Raw genomic sequence first — 16,988 nt, 5'->3', positions numbered from 1 at the left:
ACGCACTCAACCAGGCATTATCCATCTGCCTGTCCTCAACAAACTGTTTGGGACAATGCTATCCAAGAAGCCACCGAAGAGCAAGACTACGATGATGGCACTCTTGTGGACCTGGACAGTTCGGTAACCGGTCATGACTAGGAAGTTTGGGTAAACTTCGACCATAGGAAGGGGATAATGTTATGATTTTCCCATGCTTATCTCATTATATTTCCATTCCGAGCATTGCTATTGGACAGTACCTTTCTCTGAGTAGACCTTCCCATGGACGCTATCTTCTTCTCACACGTTATCTCCCTTGACTCACCTTCTACCAATGGGCACCCTTGTATTTCTCATTTCTCTGAGTTACATTCTCACAGGATAGCTTACGTGTCCTTTCTTATTGTTCTCTTCTTTGGGTATTAACCCCTATACCAGTTACTATATATACTGTAGGAAAACCCATGTATTCCTTAGTTCAACCTCCTGTTGAATACAGCGATTATCTGGACTCTTGACTTGACCGTTGGCATTGGCCCGGCCAGACCTACCTTTCAGTATGCTTACTGAGGTAGTGATGACATAACTGTTGGCACATGGCCCAGTTATTTCAAGACGACTAGTTAGGACATCGCTTCCTAACACCCTCGACCGTCGGCCAAAGCGAAATTACGCCGCTTGAATCAAACTTGAATGCGATCAAGATGCGACGAATCGTATGAGTATAACTCTGAGGATGGGCGACTTCTGCCGCGCTCACGTGACAACAACAGGCTCTATTGTTCGACATCGGTTTGAACTTCAAAAGGATCTCAGGGTGCGACAGTGCAGTCGAGCTCACCATAGCCAGTGTTCCTCCAGGACTCATGCTCTCATCGACGATTATGTCTGCTGTTTGTATCTCATTTGAATTAGAAACCCCATGGGGACCAGAGACACTGCAAATGAAGGGTTGCCACCAATTATCCCAGAACACTGGAGTGACGGCGATAGACGGCTGCCGTGAAGTTCGTCGTAATTCGCGCTCAATCGTCTACCGTGCACAGATTGCAAATACCGAGACAAGGGTTGTCCTGAAATTTGCCCGCACAGATGACGCTCTGGAGGAACTCCGCACAGAGAGAGACATGTATGAGAACCAGCTGTCCAGCCTTCAGGGGACTGTTGTCCCGGTCTTCTATGGCTTATACGAGACGGTCCACGAGGGTGATACGCTTGGATGTCTTGTTCTGGAGGACTGCGGGGAACCTCCGGCTGTTATTTTCCCATACCTACCCGTCGCCACCAGGTTAGTCTGCCGAACAGTGTCCTACTGCAAGTAGCAGCTAATGATGAGCGCCGTAGATTGACTATCCTGCGGAAGCTCCAGGAAATACACCGCTGTGGTATTATCCACGAAGACTTCCGGGTACCGAACGTACTCCTCCGCGGACGGGATGTTCGTATCATTGACTTCGGCAGGGTTTCTCCGCATAAGGGCGAGTGCAAGATGGAGATTCGAAGGGATCTGACGCCATGGGAGCATGTCATTGATGTGGACTGCGAGGACATCTACTGCTACTGCGAAGATTTCCAGATATGGAGCAGTAAGTCTCTACATCTGCATGTTTCCACTCTTTATTGACTCCTCGTATAGAAAATGTGACGATTGGCCAAAGCGTCTTTCCCCCCGATGGCCTACCCCCACAAGAAGCCGTAGACGAGCTCATCTCCCGACGACGTACTCGTTTCGACAACGAGGACCAACGCCGGATGTTGTTTGGTCGCCTTCGCGAGGTCAGCATCGAGCTGGAGAAGGGTATCCCAATCGAAGACATCAAATGGGACATTGTCTTCATAGCGGGGCGTCCCATTCGACCGGCTTCCGATTATCCACCTCAGGAATTCATCGATTCTGTGCTGCGCCGTCTCTCCGTGTATGAGGGCACTGACGGCACCCCTCAGCAGGTGGAGAGTATTTTGCACATACTGCGGGAAGCGAAGCTGCCGCTCTCCGATGGTTCCGTGACGAGCGAGGAAGTGGAAGCAAAGGTTCGCGAGGCTCTGCACTTCACTAATCGCGACCGAGTACTGCACCGTACGTCTATAGCGTCTCACTAATATTTGGGACCACTCGGCATCAGGCTATGTAGCAGTTCGTCGTGATGTATTTTTGTGTACTTAGTCGGTTGTATGATCTTCCAATATTGGGCTCGATAATGATCCAGCCATGCCCGGTCACTGGGATGTAATCCTGCTTTGCCCAACGAGTGCTGAACTACGTGTACAGAGCACAGACAGAGACCATAAAACCTCAAGTCTAGTTCGAGGGCCTGACTCGGACATAGAGGCGCCTCCGGTAGGGCGAAACAACCGATTCGTAACGTGCACGGCTCGGGGTTGAAATGCTCATGAGGCGCGGTGTTTAGTACGACCAGCACTTGCCAGGCTTGGCTTTGTAGACCGGATGCCCCTTCCGACAGTCGCATGCTGGCCATCCTCAAAGACAACCGGTCATAATGATGAACTTAGCCTTCGCACCTGTAGCCTATCCTTGAGATACCCACCTTCGTAGACCGTACCCAATATCAATTGGGCGCCGATGACTTATCCTAAAAAAGCGCCGGCTGGTCCTATGCTCCTGTCCGCTCCGGTTTGTTGTCCTTAGTCGGTCCTTGCAGAGCATTCGGATGATTACATGCAATACGTACGGCCCTTTGAAAAGGATATTGTGGGTACACCGGTACTTGTACTTCTCCAGGTACAGACTCGACCGGGAACGATGGCCGTAAATAACTAACTCTGTCCTCAGGACGGCGCAGCTCGCTCAATGGAGCTGTTTGACTTGCTTCATCCCGCTCACCGATGGCTCTGCGGTCACTGGCCTCATGACTGAGCACCTCTCGGTGCTACGTTCATCCTGTGTGAGACCTGTCCCTGGCGAGTGTATAAAAGGGTGAGTGTTCTGTGTTTGAAATCCTCAGTGCACACTCAAGTTCATTACCACCATTCAACAACACTCACAACGATGTTCATTTCTCGTGTTATTACTGCCGTCGTTACTGTTGCTGTCCTCGCGATAGGTGCCAATGCGCAGTGCTGCCAGGATGCTGCGTCAGTGATCTCCCGGCTCTCCTCCGCCTAGCAAACAGCTGACGGGACCGTTCTATGCACTACAGAGGAAACTACCAGTGCGCCGGCGACGGCACGGGCACTTGCTGCCCTGCTTACTCGAGGTGAGATCGACCACCATCTTCGCTCCTTCATGCGCCTAATAATCATTCCTGCAGCTACTGCGAACCGTGAGTAGTCTCATTAGCTTCACCGCCAAAGAACCCCAATAACTGACCTGAGACGAACTGACTCTCATGACTGCAGATGCCCGTAAGTTTCAGAACTTCTCAGACTTAGACTGGAATAGCTCACGGTTCACCCAGCTGCTAAGCGCGTCAGCCCGATCGGACTACATATCAAGAATCGCGGGAGAACAAGAGTCTATGATGTGGCACACTCAGTTGTGTGTAACATATAGGGAGATGTACCAGTACCACTTGTTGTACTTGCTGTATCTTGTATCCTGCTGTAACGAACGACTTGAATCACTTCTTGCATTAAGCAGTCTGGGTGCAGTCGGATCTGCGTCGTGTCCATCGGTTAAGGTCACGGTGCAGCACCGGGGGAGAGAAGAATGGCAGCAACATGGTCCCTCCTATACCCTCGAGCCACTGGTGCGGACTATAAGCTGTCAGAATGCCCTGCAAGCCCTCGTACGTCGAGAGTAAAGAGCGCATACCGAGTCAGACTCGGCGCGACAACCAATTGATGTCTCTGTTGTCTGGCTGACCCCTGGAGACGTGAACCCAGTCCGACAAATAAGTTTGCCTATAGTCAGTCTCTGTGTTACACCAAATCTGCTAAGGTATGCTCCAGCATTCTCGTTGTCCTGACGTACCCCATCCTTCTACACAACCTGAGGTAATGCTGCACACGAAAAGGTTAGGGTCAATTCGCCATCCTACCCTTGAATGAGCCGCCTCTGTATGGCGACTACTTCGCCGCAGAAGCAGGCACCCTGTTGTTTCGATTTTGAAGGCATCGATGCCAACATGACTATAGAGATGGTAGTCTAGCCACACCGACCACGATCAAGTGTTCCCCTCAGTTTGTGAAGCACAGCGCTGAGGCTCGCCACGTGGTTGTTCTCTACTTGGCAGCTTTCTAGCTTGGTCACGTCTCTAGACTCATCCTTCTGTCCAGAATATGCTTTGCTGCACGTTCTGTCGATGTGAACTCCTGTTCTATGCCACTAGGCAAGCTTAAGCTAGGCAGGCGGCGGAGGCAAAACCCAGCAGCCCACTCGTGTCTTTGCAGTCCCCATCAAGTTCCCACCCGGTACCCTCGTCATAGCCGCAGATTCAGACACTGCGACATTCGGAATTTCACTCAGCACATGCCCACCTAGTATGTCCACACCGGTGCAGACGGCGTTTGGTATCTACGTATGTGGCGCCCTCTGCCGGTCTCCATGTCTTCGGCAGCCTGAGTCCTTGGATCACGACCTGATTGTGAGGGGCCCAAAGCTGGGCCGTCCACCAGCACGCCGCGATCACAGGATTCAGCTGAACGTTCTCACACCATACTCACTTTGCCCGTGCGTGGCCGGTGGACGAAACTGGGGTGTTCTTCGGTTCTACGAATTGCAGTATGTATCTCCTTTGGAGCCAGCACAGCCTTGACGCTCCGTCTGAGCGGCCGTTATTACTATTAGTGGTACGGTATAGTGTATCAGGCTTCGTCACCACAGGTAAGCTATATGGATCTCTCCCTAGGTTGCTGATATGTGAGCTGTTATTTCTAACCAGCGACTGGTTATGTCCGAGGGTACTGAGGACGGGTGGGGATATTTGCTTCCAGTGCTTCCGTACCTATCGGAGGCTACTCCGTCTTGTGTTTTGGGTCACCTTGTATGCCCACTCACGCACTATGTATGTGTTGTATCCAAGCGTATTTTCCCTGGCCGCAGATCGTTGCGTACATGTGCTGCTCAGCCTTGGATTGGGCAATGCTTCCCTCTCCTTCAGGCTCTGATTGTTGTGACCGCAAACTTGGTTGGCTATTCTTACAAGTTGGAGTTTGGTTTCCTTAATAACCTAATCAGGGCAGCTGATGTACATCGTCCAGCCGGATGGGTCTGTGTATACTCGCTCCACGCAGCATCAGCCAACGCGATGAAGACCCTCCTGTTATGAAAAGGTTTTACTGGACCAGTGGAATTTGCACGCCTCCAGATGTTCCGACGACAGAGCGGTCATTCGGAATGCCACATCTCTAGGCATCAGGCCATTCCGAATTCTCTCGATGGAGGTACTTCACTTGCTCTTGGCTCTTGCGTCTTTGTCGGACAGGAGGAGCATCGTGTGCCACTCTCCCTGCCTCAACGCTGCCTCTCGGCACCACAGCCGTCCTATGGACAGCCTTCCACGAGCGTATAAGAGGGTAACGATTCAGCGTATCGAGTTCTCAATCAACACTCAACGTCTACTACTACTACTCTTCTCAAGCAACTCTCATCCAAGATGTTCATCAGCCGTATCCTTACTGCCGTCGCTGCCATGGCCGTCTTCGCCATGGGAGCCAACGCCGCCGGGTGTTGCCCTACAGCTGCGTCAGTAACATTCTATCTGTCCGCCCTCCTCCTTCTCGGCTAACCGAAGTGTACTTGTATTCTAGCGGAGATAACCAGTGCTCTGGGGACGGTACCGGCACTTGCTGCCCTCCCTACGCCAGGTAAGCCAGAGTTACAGACTCTTGGATGTCTGCGTGCTGATGATATGACCTCGTAGTTACTGCGAGCCGTGAGTGATTTGCCCGTATGGAGTGTTTCCTATTAACTTACCAACTTCGACTGCTTTACGATTTTAGCTGCCCGTAAGTCCTGGTAGTCTAAGCATGTGGTTGTTTTAATAACCTGTGCCTTTACAGTTGTTAAACAACGATATGATGGTGACTCTGCGGGAGGGCACCGCCCTTTGTATGATTTGTACAAAGACTTCCGTGCCTATGTTGTTGTATTCCTCCGTGTAACGATCCAACACCTGTATCCCTAATCACCAGACAATGTTTCTACTATATTGCGTCTTTCCTTGCTGTGACCGCTTGCCTCAGGTTTACTTACGTCGTCTTCTTTGGCCCTGAGTGGATTCATACGGATGAGGAAATGGAGTGTCAGCACCAGGAAGTTCAGAAAATCCTAAATATAATGGTACGAGGATGGTGAATTGCGATTGTTGAAGCGGTTGCGAAAGCCACAGCTGGTTCTGGAGAGTATCATTCGCCCGCTTGTTGAAGTATGGTCAGGCTCTTGTGCACCCTCAATAAACTGATGATTAATTCGTTACGTCACGCGTCCAAACTCACAGAGAAAAGCTTTCTTAGAAGACCGCAGTAAATACTGGCATATGGACCTTCCCGGGTCCCATGGACCGTACGCCGTCAGAACGGCCATGTCCATCCGACCGCCCTGAATACCGAGGGCAGCGGACATGATTTCCGCAAAACAAAAAGCCATCTACGATTACCCCCGCTATGCCCGAGACAGAGGAGTTGCAATATATATAAGACAGGAGAGGCCGCCGGCAGAAATTGCAAGCGAGGCGTTCAGTATTGATGGCAGCTTCGATCTAGATCGGGACGCTCCGGCCACGTGGTTTGCGATTTTGTCATGAGCCCGATGAATTCCAACGATTGCGTTTGCCTTGCGCACAACGTTCGCGTGTCGCTGAGCTACGGGTCTTGAACGAACAGAATCATTGGAATTTCTTTGAGTTTTATCCTGCTATGGAGGCCTACAATCCCAACCCCACCGTCTACAAATCGGCAAAAACAATTCGCAAATCCGGCGCAAAGGAAGGCTCATTATGGCTCGTCGAGGACGAGGAGAACATCGAGGACTCGGACGAAGTCGAGCCGCTAGACCAAGACGAGATATTCGGTGCGATATATTCACCATCCGTTCCATTCTGCCTCCGCTTACCCCAAGCCCGCCAGACCTCATCCGCTCGATCACGGATCCCGAGCACAAGCATATGACTCTCGAGGACCTCATGGTCGTCTCTGCGCCGCAAATACGGGTGGGGTCGAACCTCGTCGACGTCGAGTTCACGCCGACCGTCCCGCATTGCGGTATGTCGACCTTGATTGGTGGGTGGCTTCACATGAGGATGGTACTGGTGGATTTTGAGTTCGCCTTTGCTTCCGCAGGCTTGTCGATCAGGGTGCGCCTGTTACGGAGTCTGCCACAGCGCTTCAAGGTGGATATTCATGTCAAGCCTGGTTCGCACCAGAGCGAACATGCCAGTACGTGATTAACGATCGGCGGCGTCCTCGGGCGACTGACATCTGCACCCGTGCAGTCAATAAACAGCTGAACGATAAGGAACGGGTTGCGGCTGCGCTAGAGAACCCCGCGCTATTGAGTGCAGTGGAAGATTGCTTGGCCAGCGCCGGGCTTCGCGGGGAGAGACTCGAGTAGCTGGCTGGACGTTGAGGCTGAGGTTGCTTGTACGGATAGGATTTGTATCGATAGCTTTTCTCGTGTGTAACATGCATATGGCATTTGGGATATTCAGAACCTGAACCTTGGTATACAAAATGGTTAGCTAATCCGTATAGTACTGCGCCATATAATCTCTACATACAAGTGTGCGTGCAGCGGGTAATAAGGGAATGTAATAGAATATAGGTTCGTGCGGGTCTAGGGAGCGTGAAATAGGTATGGCAGAGGGAAAAAGCAATAATGCTACAATGGTGAGATGGTTGCAAGAGCTACAAGATGTTGCGGTGAGAGACACAGGACATGGGGGAACGAGCGCGACGGAGGACGAGAAAAATGAACCCAAGACCGAGGAAGGATCGACAACGAAAATCGAAACAGAATCCAAAAGAATCAATCCGAGCCGGGGTAGTTCCTAGTCCTCGAGGAGGAAGTCCCAGTCGATGGTCGTCTCGGGCGCCTTCTTCGCGCATCCGAACATGCGCTTCCAGCACTCCTTGCTCCGGTTTTCCGGCGCGCACGTCTGAACGTCCCACATGCGGAACGTGACATTGCCGGCGGTGCTGACAACCACCTCGTCCTCAATGTCCAGAGACGAGTACGTGAGGGGGTATGGCTCGTCCAGCGGCTCGTTGATGCGCGCATGCTGCATGATACGGTTCGTAAAGCCCGCGGAAAAGGTGACCTTCGCGGCCGAGTGCTGTATACGCCCCCTAAAGTCGGATGGCAGCCATACTGTCACGTCCGACACGTCCGACTGGATCTCGAGCTGGAAGGGGGTGCGCGAAGGCGGGCGACACTACGCGCGTGTCAGCCACGTGCGGGACACTGCTCAGGAGCGTGGACACTTACAACTTTGACCTTGATAGGCCCGCTGTCGCTGCCGATGTACATCGACATACGGTGGTCGAGCGGCTGGTTGCGCGCGCGGTAGTGTGGTAGGATGAGGGAGAGGTCGATCGGGCTGTCTTCGCTCTCGAGCGCAAAGTCGTAGTCTTTCCCGCCCTGAAAGTGCACTCTCTGTGTGCCCATGGGTTGGTCGAGCTGTCATGGCGCGCGTCAGCTTATGAATTTAGACGCGAGCACCGACGTGCTCGGAGCAAGAGTCGGGATACCGACCAGGCATTTTTCCATGTGCGAATGCGATTCCTACACGTGAAAGACATGCGATCAGAACACGGTGCAGCGCGCGCTGTGATGCCCGGTGCGCTGTACATACCAGACTGGACGAGGAGCCCGAGGCGAACATGGCGGCAGGGTTGGTTGATGATGGGGGCCGGATGGCTATAAGCCGGGGGTCGCGATGGATGCGGGGGAGGTGCAAGCGGCCGAGACAGCCAGGCCGGGGCTTATATCGGTTCTGCAGGCAGTCGCCATGTCCAGCAGCGCGAATGCCTGTCCCTGTTGTTGTGCTCGATCGGGAACAAGAGACGCGGACGCCGGCCTCTCGGAGCTTCCGCATCGGGAAGTCGCCCCGGCCGGCCATGCAGCGCGGTCCCCGGAAGCCCGGATGTCTTGTTCCCCCACGGCTATTCTCCTCCTCGTTTGCGCACGCCGTTATGCAACCCGCAGCTTTTTGTTCCCCCGTTTGACACCCAGTCACAATGGCAACCTGCGCGAGTGCTGCTGCCCTGCACGCGCCCACCCGGAATACAAGGTATTCATTGCATTAATGCGGACCGATAATTACTAGGCACGGCAGATTAGGCCTCAGGGCCTCGTATACGTACACAAGACGCAATGGAAGACTGGCTGTATGGTAGGTAAATGGAACAAGAACGCGCGAACTGGCATGCACCTGGGCACCATCGCGCTTGCGTCGGGCTCGAACGCACACCGCGCACACCGCCCCGTCATACGAGTGATCTCCTGACGATCAGCTTCAGCCGGTCGAGCATCGTATGCCGGTCGCGGTCGCCCGCGTCCATGAGGCGCAGCTCGACGCGCGCGGGCGTGCGCACGCTGATCTCGTCCTCGTCAACCGCAGCCGTGCGCCCCCGATCTAGGGTTATAAATCCGCACTTCATCCGCCCCGAGAACGCCGTGTTGCAGAGCACGCGAGGCTTCCTTGGGTGGCTTTCCACGTTCACGATACCCCGGAACGTGAGAGGGAGAACGATCGTCACGTCCGCGCTGGGCTTCGCCGCGATCGTGAGCTGCAGGAAATGGCTCTCGGCACCGCAAGCGCGATACTAGGTGGGGAATTCGATCAGTACCCAGTAATATCCATCCCAAACTGGGCCACCTACCACCGTGATGCGCACGGGCTTCGTGGTGGTCGATATGTGCACCACCGACTTCTCGAAAGGCGGGAGTTCTGACGGCACCGGGGATAGCAGCAGCAACTTGATCTCCAGACATCCCCGGCTGGCTGTGATTTCGACTCGGGGCGGGTGCCGTCCCCGTCGGACAGGTATCAGCTCGTGGGTGATGGTGTCTTGCATACCTCCTTCGAATTGCTCTTCCCTCGACTTCGACTCACTGGCATCCTGCGAGATGGGGAATGTGGTCGTGTAAGCGCCTCGCAGAGAAAGTGGGGGATCAACCTACGTCCTGAGCGCCTGCGCCTACGGCCGAGCTCAATGTCTAAATGATCATAAGCCCACTTGATCCATGACATCAGAATGAACGACCCCGATATCGCTCACCGAGAGAACTGTGAGGACCGATAACCGACTGGACATGGAGGAAGATCAAGAGCACTGCCTGTTGGCTGCAGTGCTGCGCATTGCTAATAACTATCCGGCGCTACTCGATTGGCGTAAAGGAAGCGAAGAGGGCAGGCAAGTCTGACGTCCATCTCGCAGGAAGTGACGGCACGGCACTCTTCGCCAGAGCACGTTGGGAGAACCCTATGCAATCCAATGAGCTACGAATCGGCGCTCCCTGTGCTGTGACGTCGCCGAGCTGGCCCTTCGGCAATAAAGCGAGCAAGGGGAACGATGCTCGCATAGACGGTACAGATATTCGGTAAACGCGAGAAGCGGATCAGTGCACATACGGGTAACAGAAGCATCCATAGATACAACATACTATACATCATGACATACATATCTGAGTTCCGTAGGAAATATGATCAATCCACGATAATAACGTCCGGGTCATCATCATTCCCAGAGGCTGCTGGTGAATCCGGAGGTTTATCCACTGCTGCCTCGCCAGGACTCACGGACTTCTTCGGTCGGGCCGCCTCAATTAGGCGAGCGAATTGATCCTTGTTCGCTTTCTGCCATCATTGGAACCGCGGCATCAGCACCTGGAGGATGAGACACGCAAAGGAAATTATGGTCGCTCACCTCGTAAGCAGTGGGATCCTCGACCACCGGTGCTTTCTTTGCTTTACTACGCGACTCTTCCCACCTCTTGAGCTCCGTCCGGAGCTCGCTCACGCTCTTCCGCTGACCGGGTTGATTATCCAGGTTGGCGTTCCACAGCAGCACCCATCTGGACAAGATCCCGTGTGAGCATGATAGACAATCCGAGAACAAGAGCGATCACCTCTGATGCCTCGTAACCCAGGTCTGGCGGTCACCGGTTGTCGGGAGCTGTTGCTCGATTAGTAAGTCTTTCAGTTGTTTGTCTTTCAGCGTGTGATACGAGGCTTTTGGGAGGGGCAGCCATTCATCGTCTCTACTACCGATTAGAACCGTATATTTCCCCTGGAGATGAGCTTCGACTGACCGTTGTTTCTCTTTACCCTTCCCGCCCCCGCCCAGAATCTTTGACCATGCATTCTTCTGGTCGCCCTTTGACCGAGGGGGACGACCGTTTCCCTCGGCGTCTGAGGAGGACGGGGAGCGACAGCCGTTGTCCATATGTGCGTTGATGAACCTCATTTGCACGCGTTTGCTACAGATGGGGCATTGGACGGGGGCGTCGTCTGCGACGCAGGTAAGGCGACTGCCTAGCAAAGAGGAGACTGACACTGGGCTCACTGACTAGGTATATGCGTGATGTCATCTTCGTGAGACTGTGAAGGGGAGCTCGAGTTCTTGGTCTTGTCTCTTTTAGAGCTTGGTGGTTTGGACGACTTGGCGGTGGATGATTCAGGGGGGGTAGAATGACACGTTGATTCTGGACTTCGTTTACGCTTTCTGTGTGAGATTGAGGGAGGGGGAGCATTCCTCCGGGCATCTTCCTCCTGACAAAGTCGCAATACTTCTGCTCTGGAGTGAACGTCACGATCAGATGGGCAGAGAAAATGCAACCAAGCGGGTGCGAACCTTGCGTTCCTCCAAGCAGCAACAGCAGCCTCTATTGCCGAGTCGCTCCTAATGTGGCTCTCATTTGATGATTTGCGACACGCAGGGCATTCCGGCTTCAGCTGTATCGACTCCCGGACGCACTGGTCTCGAAGTCAACTCTCCGCCCTCACTCCGTCCACGCCAGACTCACGACAGAGCAGAAACAGTGCCCGCAGGCCAGACTGACGGGCGCGCTGAAGAGTTCGCCGCATATGGTGCATCGAAGGGCGGCGTCTAGGTCGCGCATGGGTAATGCAGAGCCAGGGAAGTCGGTAGGGTCGTGAACGTCAGAGGAAAGCCAGCGATTCAGCGCATCGCCCGACATGCCTTGCTTCTTCGAGTGTAAAATCTTGTTTAAGCAGTGTGTCTCGAATGGTCCTCGTCCTGGTCGGCGATCACCAAGAAAGTGCTGCGTCAAACGTGGCCAAGTCGCGAACGCGTCCTAGACACGAGATGTCACAGCGTCACCCGACATATGGTCACGCTCTCGTACGCCGCGGGCTACCTTGTAAGTTGTAGCACTGGCAGCTTGTAGCCTTTCACTGTCAGAACATCACGACCAGTCATCACTTGTCATCAGCTCTTTCCTTCGGCAGCTGCCAGTCACCTATGCAGGCCACCGTCGACTCCGGAGTCCGGACGTACAAGAGAGCAGGGGGTAATATTGACAGGGATCTTCTAGTCGATATGTCAAGGACCGCGAATGAATAGGCTGCCTCAGAAGTTTGGAATACCCGAGCTCCTCGCCCTTAGGTTATCACTGTATGCTTAACTCTTTCTGTTCTGCTTTGGATTCAATTAACAGCTGTCGTGCCTCAACACTCAAGGTGCTGCAGAGTGGATCCGGACAGCCTTGGCGCTGGAACTTCGTGTCGATAGAAAGGAAGTTACGAACGAAATAGGATAAAAGGAAGTCAACGTGTATTATCGCCATCCAGCACTTAGATAAGGAGCACCCTGACACAGCGTCAGACGAACCACGCCAAGGAGAGCGCACAAGCAGAGCGTCTCGCGTGTTCGCAGGCTTCGTCTGGGAGCCTGCCGATCGGCTGGGTGCCCTTGACACTCATCCCTTAGAAGATCCTCCGCTTGAAGCTCGAACACTGGTTGCACAGAGATGCCCCAGGGCCTAGCTGGAACTACTGTTATATCGAAATTTTGATTCCAGGACCGCTACGTGTTCAAACTATGCTCCCCTGCTCGTCTAATACAGTGTCTCTTCGGATCTCCTAGGCTATAGACATCGATCTTATTTATCCTGTGCGGGCCTACCCGTCTCTTGAGCTCGCTTGCCCCACCAGTCCGGCTCGAATGCTGTCATTGCTCGAAGGTGAGCTCCAATGTACCCGCTGTCTGAAAAGCAGCTACTCACAGAACGTAAATGTCGGCAGGACAAAGCTCGTAGGAAAGCTGCAATATTGCTTCCAAGCCTGGCCATTGTCTAAGACGTCAGCGGTACCACCTGTCGTCATCGTCAGTCACTTTAGAAAAGGCTCGAGAAAGTTGAATGAACGCGACTTACCTGTGCCGCTACTTTGGGGTGCGGCGGTACTTTGAACAATAGCCGCCGCGACTGTGAAAAATGCTAGTACTGACTTCATGAATAGGATGTACTTGTGGGTTAGATAACTGGAGACACCGGCTTTGCTTGTGGCCTTTTATCCTACGGTCGGGTCACCAACAAGTCCATAATAAGGAGGATGCTACGCCGCTCTGCGGCGTCTCGCATGAGGCTCTGGCTTGACTGAATGCTAGTGGCTGCGATCCCAGCGGGGACGCGAGTAAGTGTCGCAGCTTGACGACGAGAACTGGTACTTACACTTGCACTGATTGGCCTCAGGCTGCGATAGCATCTCATATACACCGAGAATGTTGCGTCCAAATTCTGGATTCGTCTCTCTCCTCTTCCATATTTTCGCTCGCCATGTTTAACCTGCAGCGGGGCGGCCGGCGGGTGGTTCCCTATGAACCAACTGCTCTTGTTAGCCGTGAAGAAGAAAAACCATCGGTCACGCACAACCTCGTAGGTGTATCGCGTTTCAAGTTATTGCCCCTGATCAATACAACCGACCAGTGTTCCCGGCTGAGAACCATTGTTCGATTGTACGTCCATTCCCAGCATCGTTGATGCGCATGGGTCGGCCTCCGATGTTCTGCAACGCGACAGTCCAGGAATAGACGTAACGAGGTTAAGTGCGCTGCCGTCGAACGAGGTTGCACCGTCATTTCCACATTGCGACAGTTAATACGTCGACCGACACGGATGGTGCTACACAATGCGGTGACGGAACGCAAGGCAGCATCCACACAGATCCTGGTGCTCCAGATGACTGAAGGCTGCGGCCTGGTGGCGCGTGAGTGGCCCCTGCCACAACGAAGGACGTCGCTCGGAGACCAAGCAAAAGGCCTGTATCAACAATATATCAGCATTCAAATCCCCCATGGGCCGGCGGGATGAGACGCATCTGCAATTCCTTGCACCGCCAGCGACTACGCACCCTCCAAACATAAACCCTAACCCGTAGGCCACTTGCAGGAAGCATCATCAAGCGAGTGCGGTGGTTCGTCAACTCACATCTGCCAGAAAGACTTAGTACTCACCCTGTGCGGCGCATTGCCAGCCACGGAGTATCACAGTTCAGGGGAGGGGGGCATGAAACAGACTTCGAGGTCCACTTCAAGCCCGGAGATTCCAGTGGAGGCGCGCATATAGGCACAGCAGTAAGGTAGTATTGGTCTCCGACCCAGGTTGCGCCAGCCCTACCACACTTCAAGATCTCCCTCCCGTGGAAAATAAGTACTCTCACCCTCGCCGGATGTGAACATAATAGATGCCCGGCGCTGCAAGTGCGGGGCACCTGCTCATGATCAAGGTCGTCTTCAACGACGAACTATCGCCACCTCAATGCTATTGGTTTAAGTTCTCTCCGGCTATCGAGCTTACGCTTGACCTCAATATCACTTGTCCATAGCACGCGTGGAGATACAGGGAACACAAGGTGAAGGGGATGATTAACCAGATTGACTTTGCCGTATGAACGCCACAAACCTGCACGTAAACGTTTGAGATGATGGCGTATGTATTAATTACTGTTGCTCTGATGTACAGGTTTATTGCACAGTCCCACTATTGCACACAATTAAGAGACGATAAACAGAAATAATCTAGAGTAAACCGATCGAGGGAGAAGAACAAGCATCAACCGTGCGCTACGTCCGCTCATCCACCTGATGCCCCTCGGACTCGTCAAAAGATTTTACGCCACCGCCCAATCCCAACTGCCACCCAAGACACACATCAACCCCCAAACGTGACACAAGACACAGGCAACAGAACGAGAAGAGATGGTCGATGGTCCTTGGTGGGTATGGGATCGTGACAGTGGGTATAGGAAACATAAGGGAAGACATGGGGTGCGCTGGGGACAGGAGCAGCGCAGGCGATCACGGCTTGCGGAATTCGCACAAAACCGTATATATCGTGTTGAACGCCGTGTAGATCTCCTCTCGAACCTGATGTACAGGGTGAAGACGGCGGTCAGCATCCGATGAACATGGTAGGACCTCGGACAGAACCCGAGTCAAGCATCATCTCGGCAGCGACCAGCGCATGCCGAAGATTCGAGAACATGATAGATGGAAATGGTACTTTACCTTAGCTCCGGTCAAGACAATCTTCCCAGAAACGAAGACCAGCAGCACGACCTTGGGCTTAATCATGCGGTAAATCAAGCCGGGGAACAGCTAACACAGAAGTCAGTCCCAGTCCTCACTAAAACGTAACCGACGACGTACCTCAGGCTCGTAACTGCTGAACTGACCATGGCTGTATGCCAGACCCTCCAAGCGGATAGGGAACTTGACATCGCAGCTGCCCACGATGTTCTGGATCTTGAACTCGGAGAACTTGGCGTCGAAGCCAAGCTTCTGGATAATCCGAGCGTACTTGCGCGACGCCAGACGGGAGTCATCTTCCGACTTGGCACCCGTCACGACCATCTTGCCCGACGCAAAGATCAGGGCAGTGGTCTTGGGGTCACGTATCCGCATGATCACAGCGGCGAAACGCTAAGTGACGACGAACGAAGAAGAAGTTCGTCTGCACCATAGCGATGAGAATGAAGGTAGCCTACCTTAGGATTGTACTCCGCATTCCTAGCGTGCAGGGCAATCGTCTTCAGATCAAGACGACAGTCAAGGTTGACGGTGGCCACGATGTTTTGGAGGGTAGGAACGATGCCCTCGACGGCAGTGATGTGCTGCTGCTCGAGGGTGAGAGGTGCAGGAGTAGCCGGGACCGTCGGCGTCGACGGCCCCGCAACAGCGTTCGTCTGCGACGGCGCAACGGTTTGCGACTGCGAATCCGAAGGCGAGAACTGCGATCGCAGAGGAGAGGGCTGGCGGGGCTGATGCGGCTGTGGCGGGATGGATGGGGTAGGGCCGGGAAGGGATAGATTGGGTAGAGGCAGCTGGGGCCCCGACGACGGCAGCGCAAGCCCGAAGTTGGGCTGCTGCTGCTGTTGATTTTGCTGCGCCTGCTGCTGCTGGAACTGCTGCTGCGCCTGGAAGTTCACTTGATGTTGTGGCACATTCGAGCGCCCGAATGTAACCTGGCGAGTAGGCAAGAACGACATCTTCTACAGCCGACGAAAGGGTTGAAATGAACCGATGAGCAGTAGAGTATAACGCTGCGACGCGTAGAGGATGGAAAAATTAACGCGTGTGAGGCGTGGGAATCTCTACGGGGGGTGAGAGGGGTGAACAGGCGACGCAGGACCCGCTCTTATATACCTGGGCATTCAAACTCCGACGATCGAGTCAGAGCCAAACAACCGTAAACTGTGAGCCACACACGTCTTATCAATCAACCACCACGTCAACCTCGGCTCCGGGCGGTTCCTCGTCGTCGTCTCTGGAACTCTTTGGAACGTCGCTGTCGTCGCCGCCGCCGACCATGGTTTGCTCGTTATGCACACTCTACCGCTGCTGGACTCGTCAACGTCGCCAGTGGTCCCATTGCTTACCATGTCCTGAACAATGGCGTACACGCACAGGCGCCCGTACACCGGCCGTTCCCACCCGCATGACAAATGGTCCGATACTGGAAGCTCTGCATTTTCTCAATCACAAGCGGTGCATCTTGAAGATTGACGCTCTTCAAGGAACCTTGTTTCTGTCTGGTTCTTTGTCGCCTGGTAGGGCAGTTGGCTTGTTCTCTGGAGTCACAAGAC

The 16,988-nt window shown here is 53.7% G+C and overlaps 7 protein-coding genes across 7 annotated transcripts; 3 read left to right on the top strand and 4 right to left on the bottom strand.

Moving 5' to 3' along the window:
- Positions 1-1,109: 1,109 nt before the first annotated feature.
- On the top strand, positions 1,110-2,082 carry GLOTRDRAFT_127060 (uncharacterized protein; the record flags this gene model as incomplete). Its single annotated transcript, XM_007865518.1, has 3 exons — positions 1,110-1,270; positions 1,327-1,568; positions 1,619-2,082. The coding sequence occupies 3 exons, from the start codon at positions 1,110-1,112 to the stop codon at positions 2,080-2,082; spliced, it is 867 nt and encodes a 288-aa protein (XP_007863709.1).
- A 3,455-nt stretch (positions 2,083-5,537) lies between these two features.
- Positions 5,538-6,087, top strand: GLOTRDRAFT_137245 (uncharacterized protein; the record flags this gene model as incomplete). The annotated part of the gene is made up of 4 exons (XM_007865517.1): positions 5,538-5,626; positions 5,692-5,748; positions 5,805-5,822; positions 5,944-6,087. Coding segments are annotated over 4 exons (289 nt in total), but the record flags the coding sequence as incomplete, so codon positions are not given.
- A 656-nt stretch (positions 6,088-6,743) lies between these two features.
- Positions 6,744-7,741, top strand: GLOTRDRAFT_57634 (uncharacterized protein). The gene is made up of 4 exons (XM_007864880.1): positions 6,744-6,952; positions 7,009-7,161; positions 7,222-7,317; positions 7,374-7,741. Exons 1-4 carry the CDS (start codon positions 6,799-6,801, stop codon positions 7,490-7,492), a joined length of 522 nt encoding a protein of 173 aa, XP_007863071.1. The 5' UTR covers positions 6,744-6,798; the 3' UTR covers positions 7,493-7,741.
- A 40-nt stretch (positions 7,742-7,781) lies between these two features.
- Positions 7,782-8,786, bottom strand: GLOTRDRAFT_137243 (uncharacterized protein). The gene is made up of 4 exons (XM_007865516.1): positions 8,733-8,786; positions 8,633-8,662; positions 8,366-8,557; positions 7,782-8,312 (listed from the first exon to the last, which is right to left on the bottom strand). Exons 1-4 carry the CDS (start codon positions 8,760-8,762, stop codon positions 7,929-7,931), a joined length of 636 nt encoding a protein of 211 aa, XP_007863707.1. The 5' UTR covers positions 8,763-8,786; the 3' UTR covers positions 7,782-7,928.
- A 580-nt stretch (positions 8,787-9,366) lies between these two features.
- Positions 9,367-10,197, bottom strand: GLOTRDRAFT_127056 (uncharacterized protein; the record flags this gene model as incomplete). The annotated part of the gene is made up of 4 exons (XM_007865515.1): positions 9,367-9,705; positions 9,763-10,002; positions 10,064-10,099; positions 10,162-10,197. The coding sequence occupies 4 exons, from the start codon at positions 10,195-10,197 to the stop codon at positions 9,367-9,369; spliced, it is 651 nt and encodes a 216-aa protein (XP_007863706.1).
- A 392-nt stretch (positions 10,198-10,589) lies between these two features.
- GLOTRDRAFT_36698 (uncharacterized protein) lies at positions 10,590-11,864 on the bottom strand (the record flags this gene model as incomplete). The annotated part of the gene is made up of 5 exons (XM_007864737.1): positions 10,590-10,739; positions 10,810-10,957; positions 11,012-11,443; positions 11,545-11,679; positions 11,737-11,864. Coding segments are annotated over 5 exons (993 nt in total), but the record flags the coding sequence as incomplete, so codon positions are not given.
- Positions 11,865-14,786: 2,922 nt separating this feature from the next.
- GLOTRDRAFT_114940 (TBP-domain-containing protein) lies at positions 14,787-16,514 on the bottom strand. The gene is made up of 4 exons (XM_007865514.1): positions 15,891-16,514; positions 15,553-15,825; positions 15,412-15,501; positions 14,787-15,270 (listed from the first exon to the last, which is right to left on the bottom strand). Exons 1-4 carry the CDS (start codon positions 16,389-16,391, stop codon positions 15,202-15,204), a joined length of 933 nt encoding a protein of 310 aa, XP_007863705.1. The 5' UTR covers positions 16,392-16,514; the 3' UTR covers positions 14,787-15,201.
- Positions 16,515-16,988: the final 474 nt, after the last annotated feature.

The sequence above is a fragment of the Gloeophyllum trabeum genome (genome assembly GCF_000344685.1).
Source record: "Gloeophyllum trabeum ATCC 11539 unplaced genomic scaffold GLOTRscaffold_00003, whole genome shotgun sequence".
Lineage (NCBI taxonomy): Eukaryota > Fungi > Basidiomycota > Agaricomycetes > Gloeophyllales > Gloeophyllaceae > Gloeophyllum > Gloeophyllum trabeum.
The sequence above is the reverse complement of the archived record's forward strand: the minus strand, read 5'-3'. Positions and strand labels throughout refer to the sequence as shown.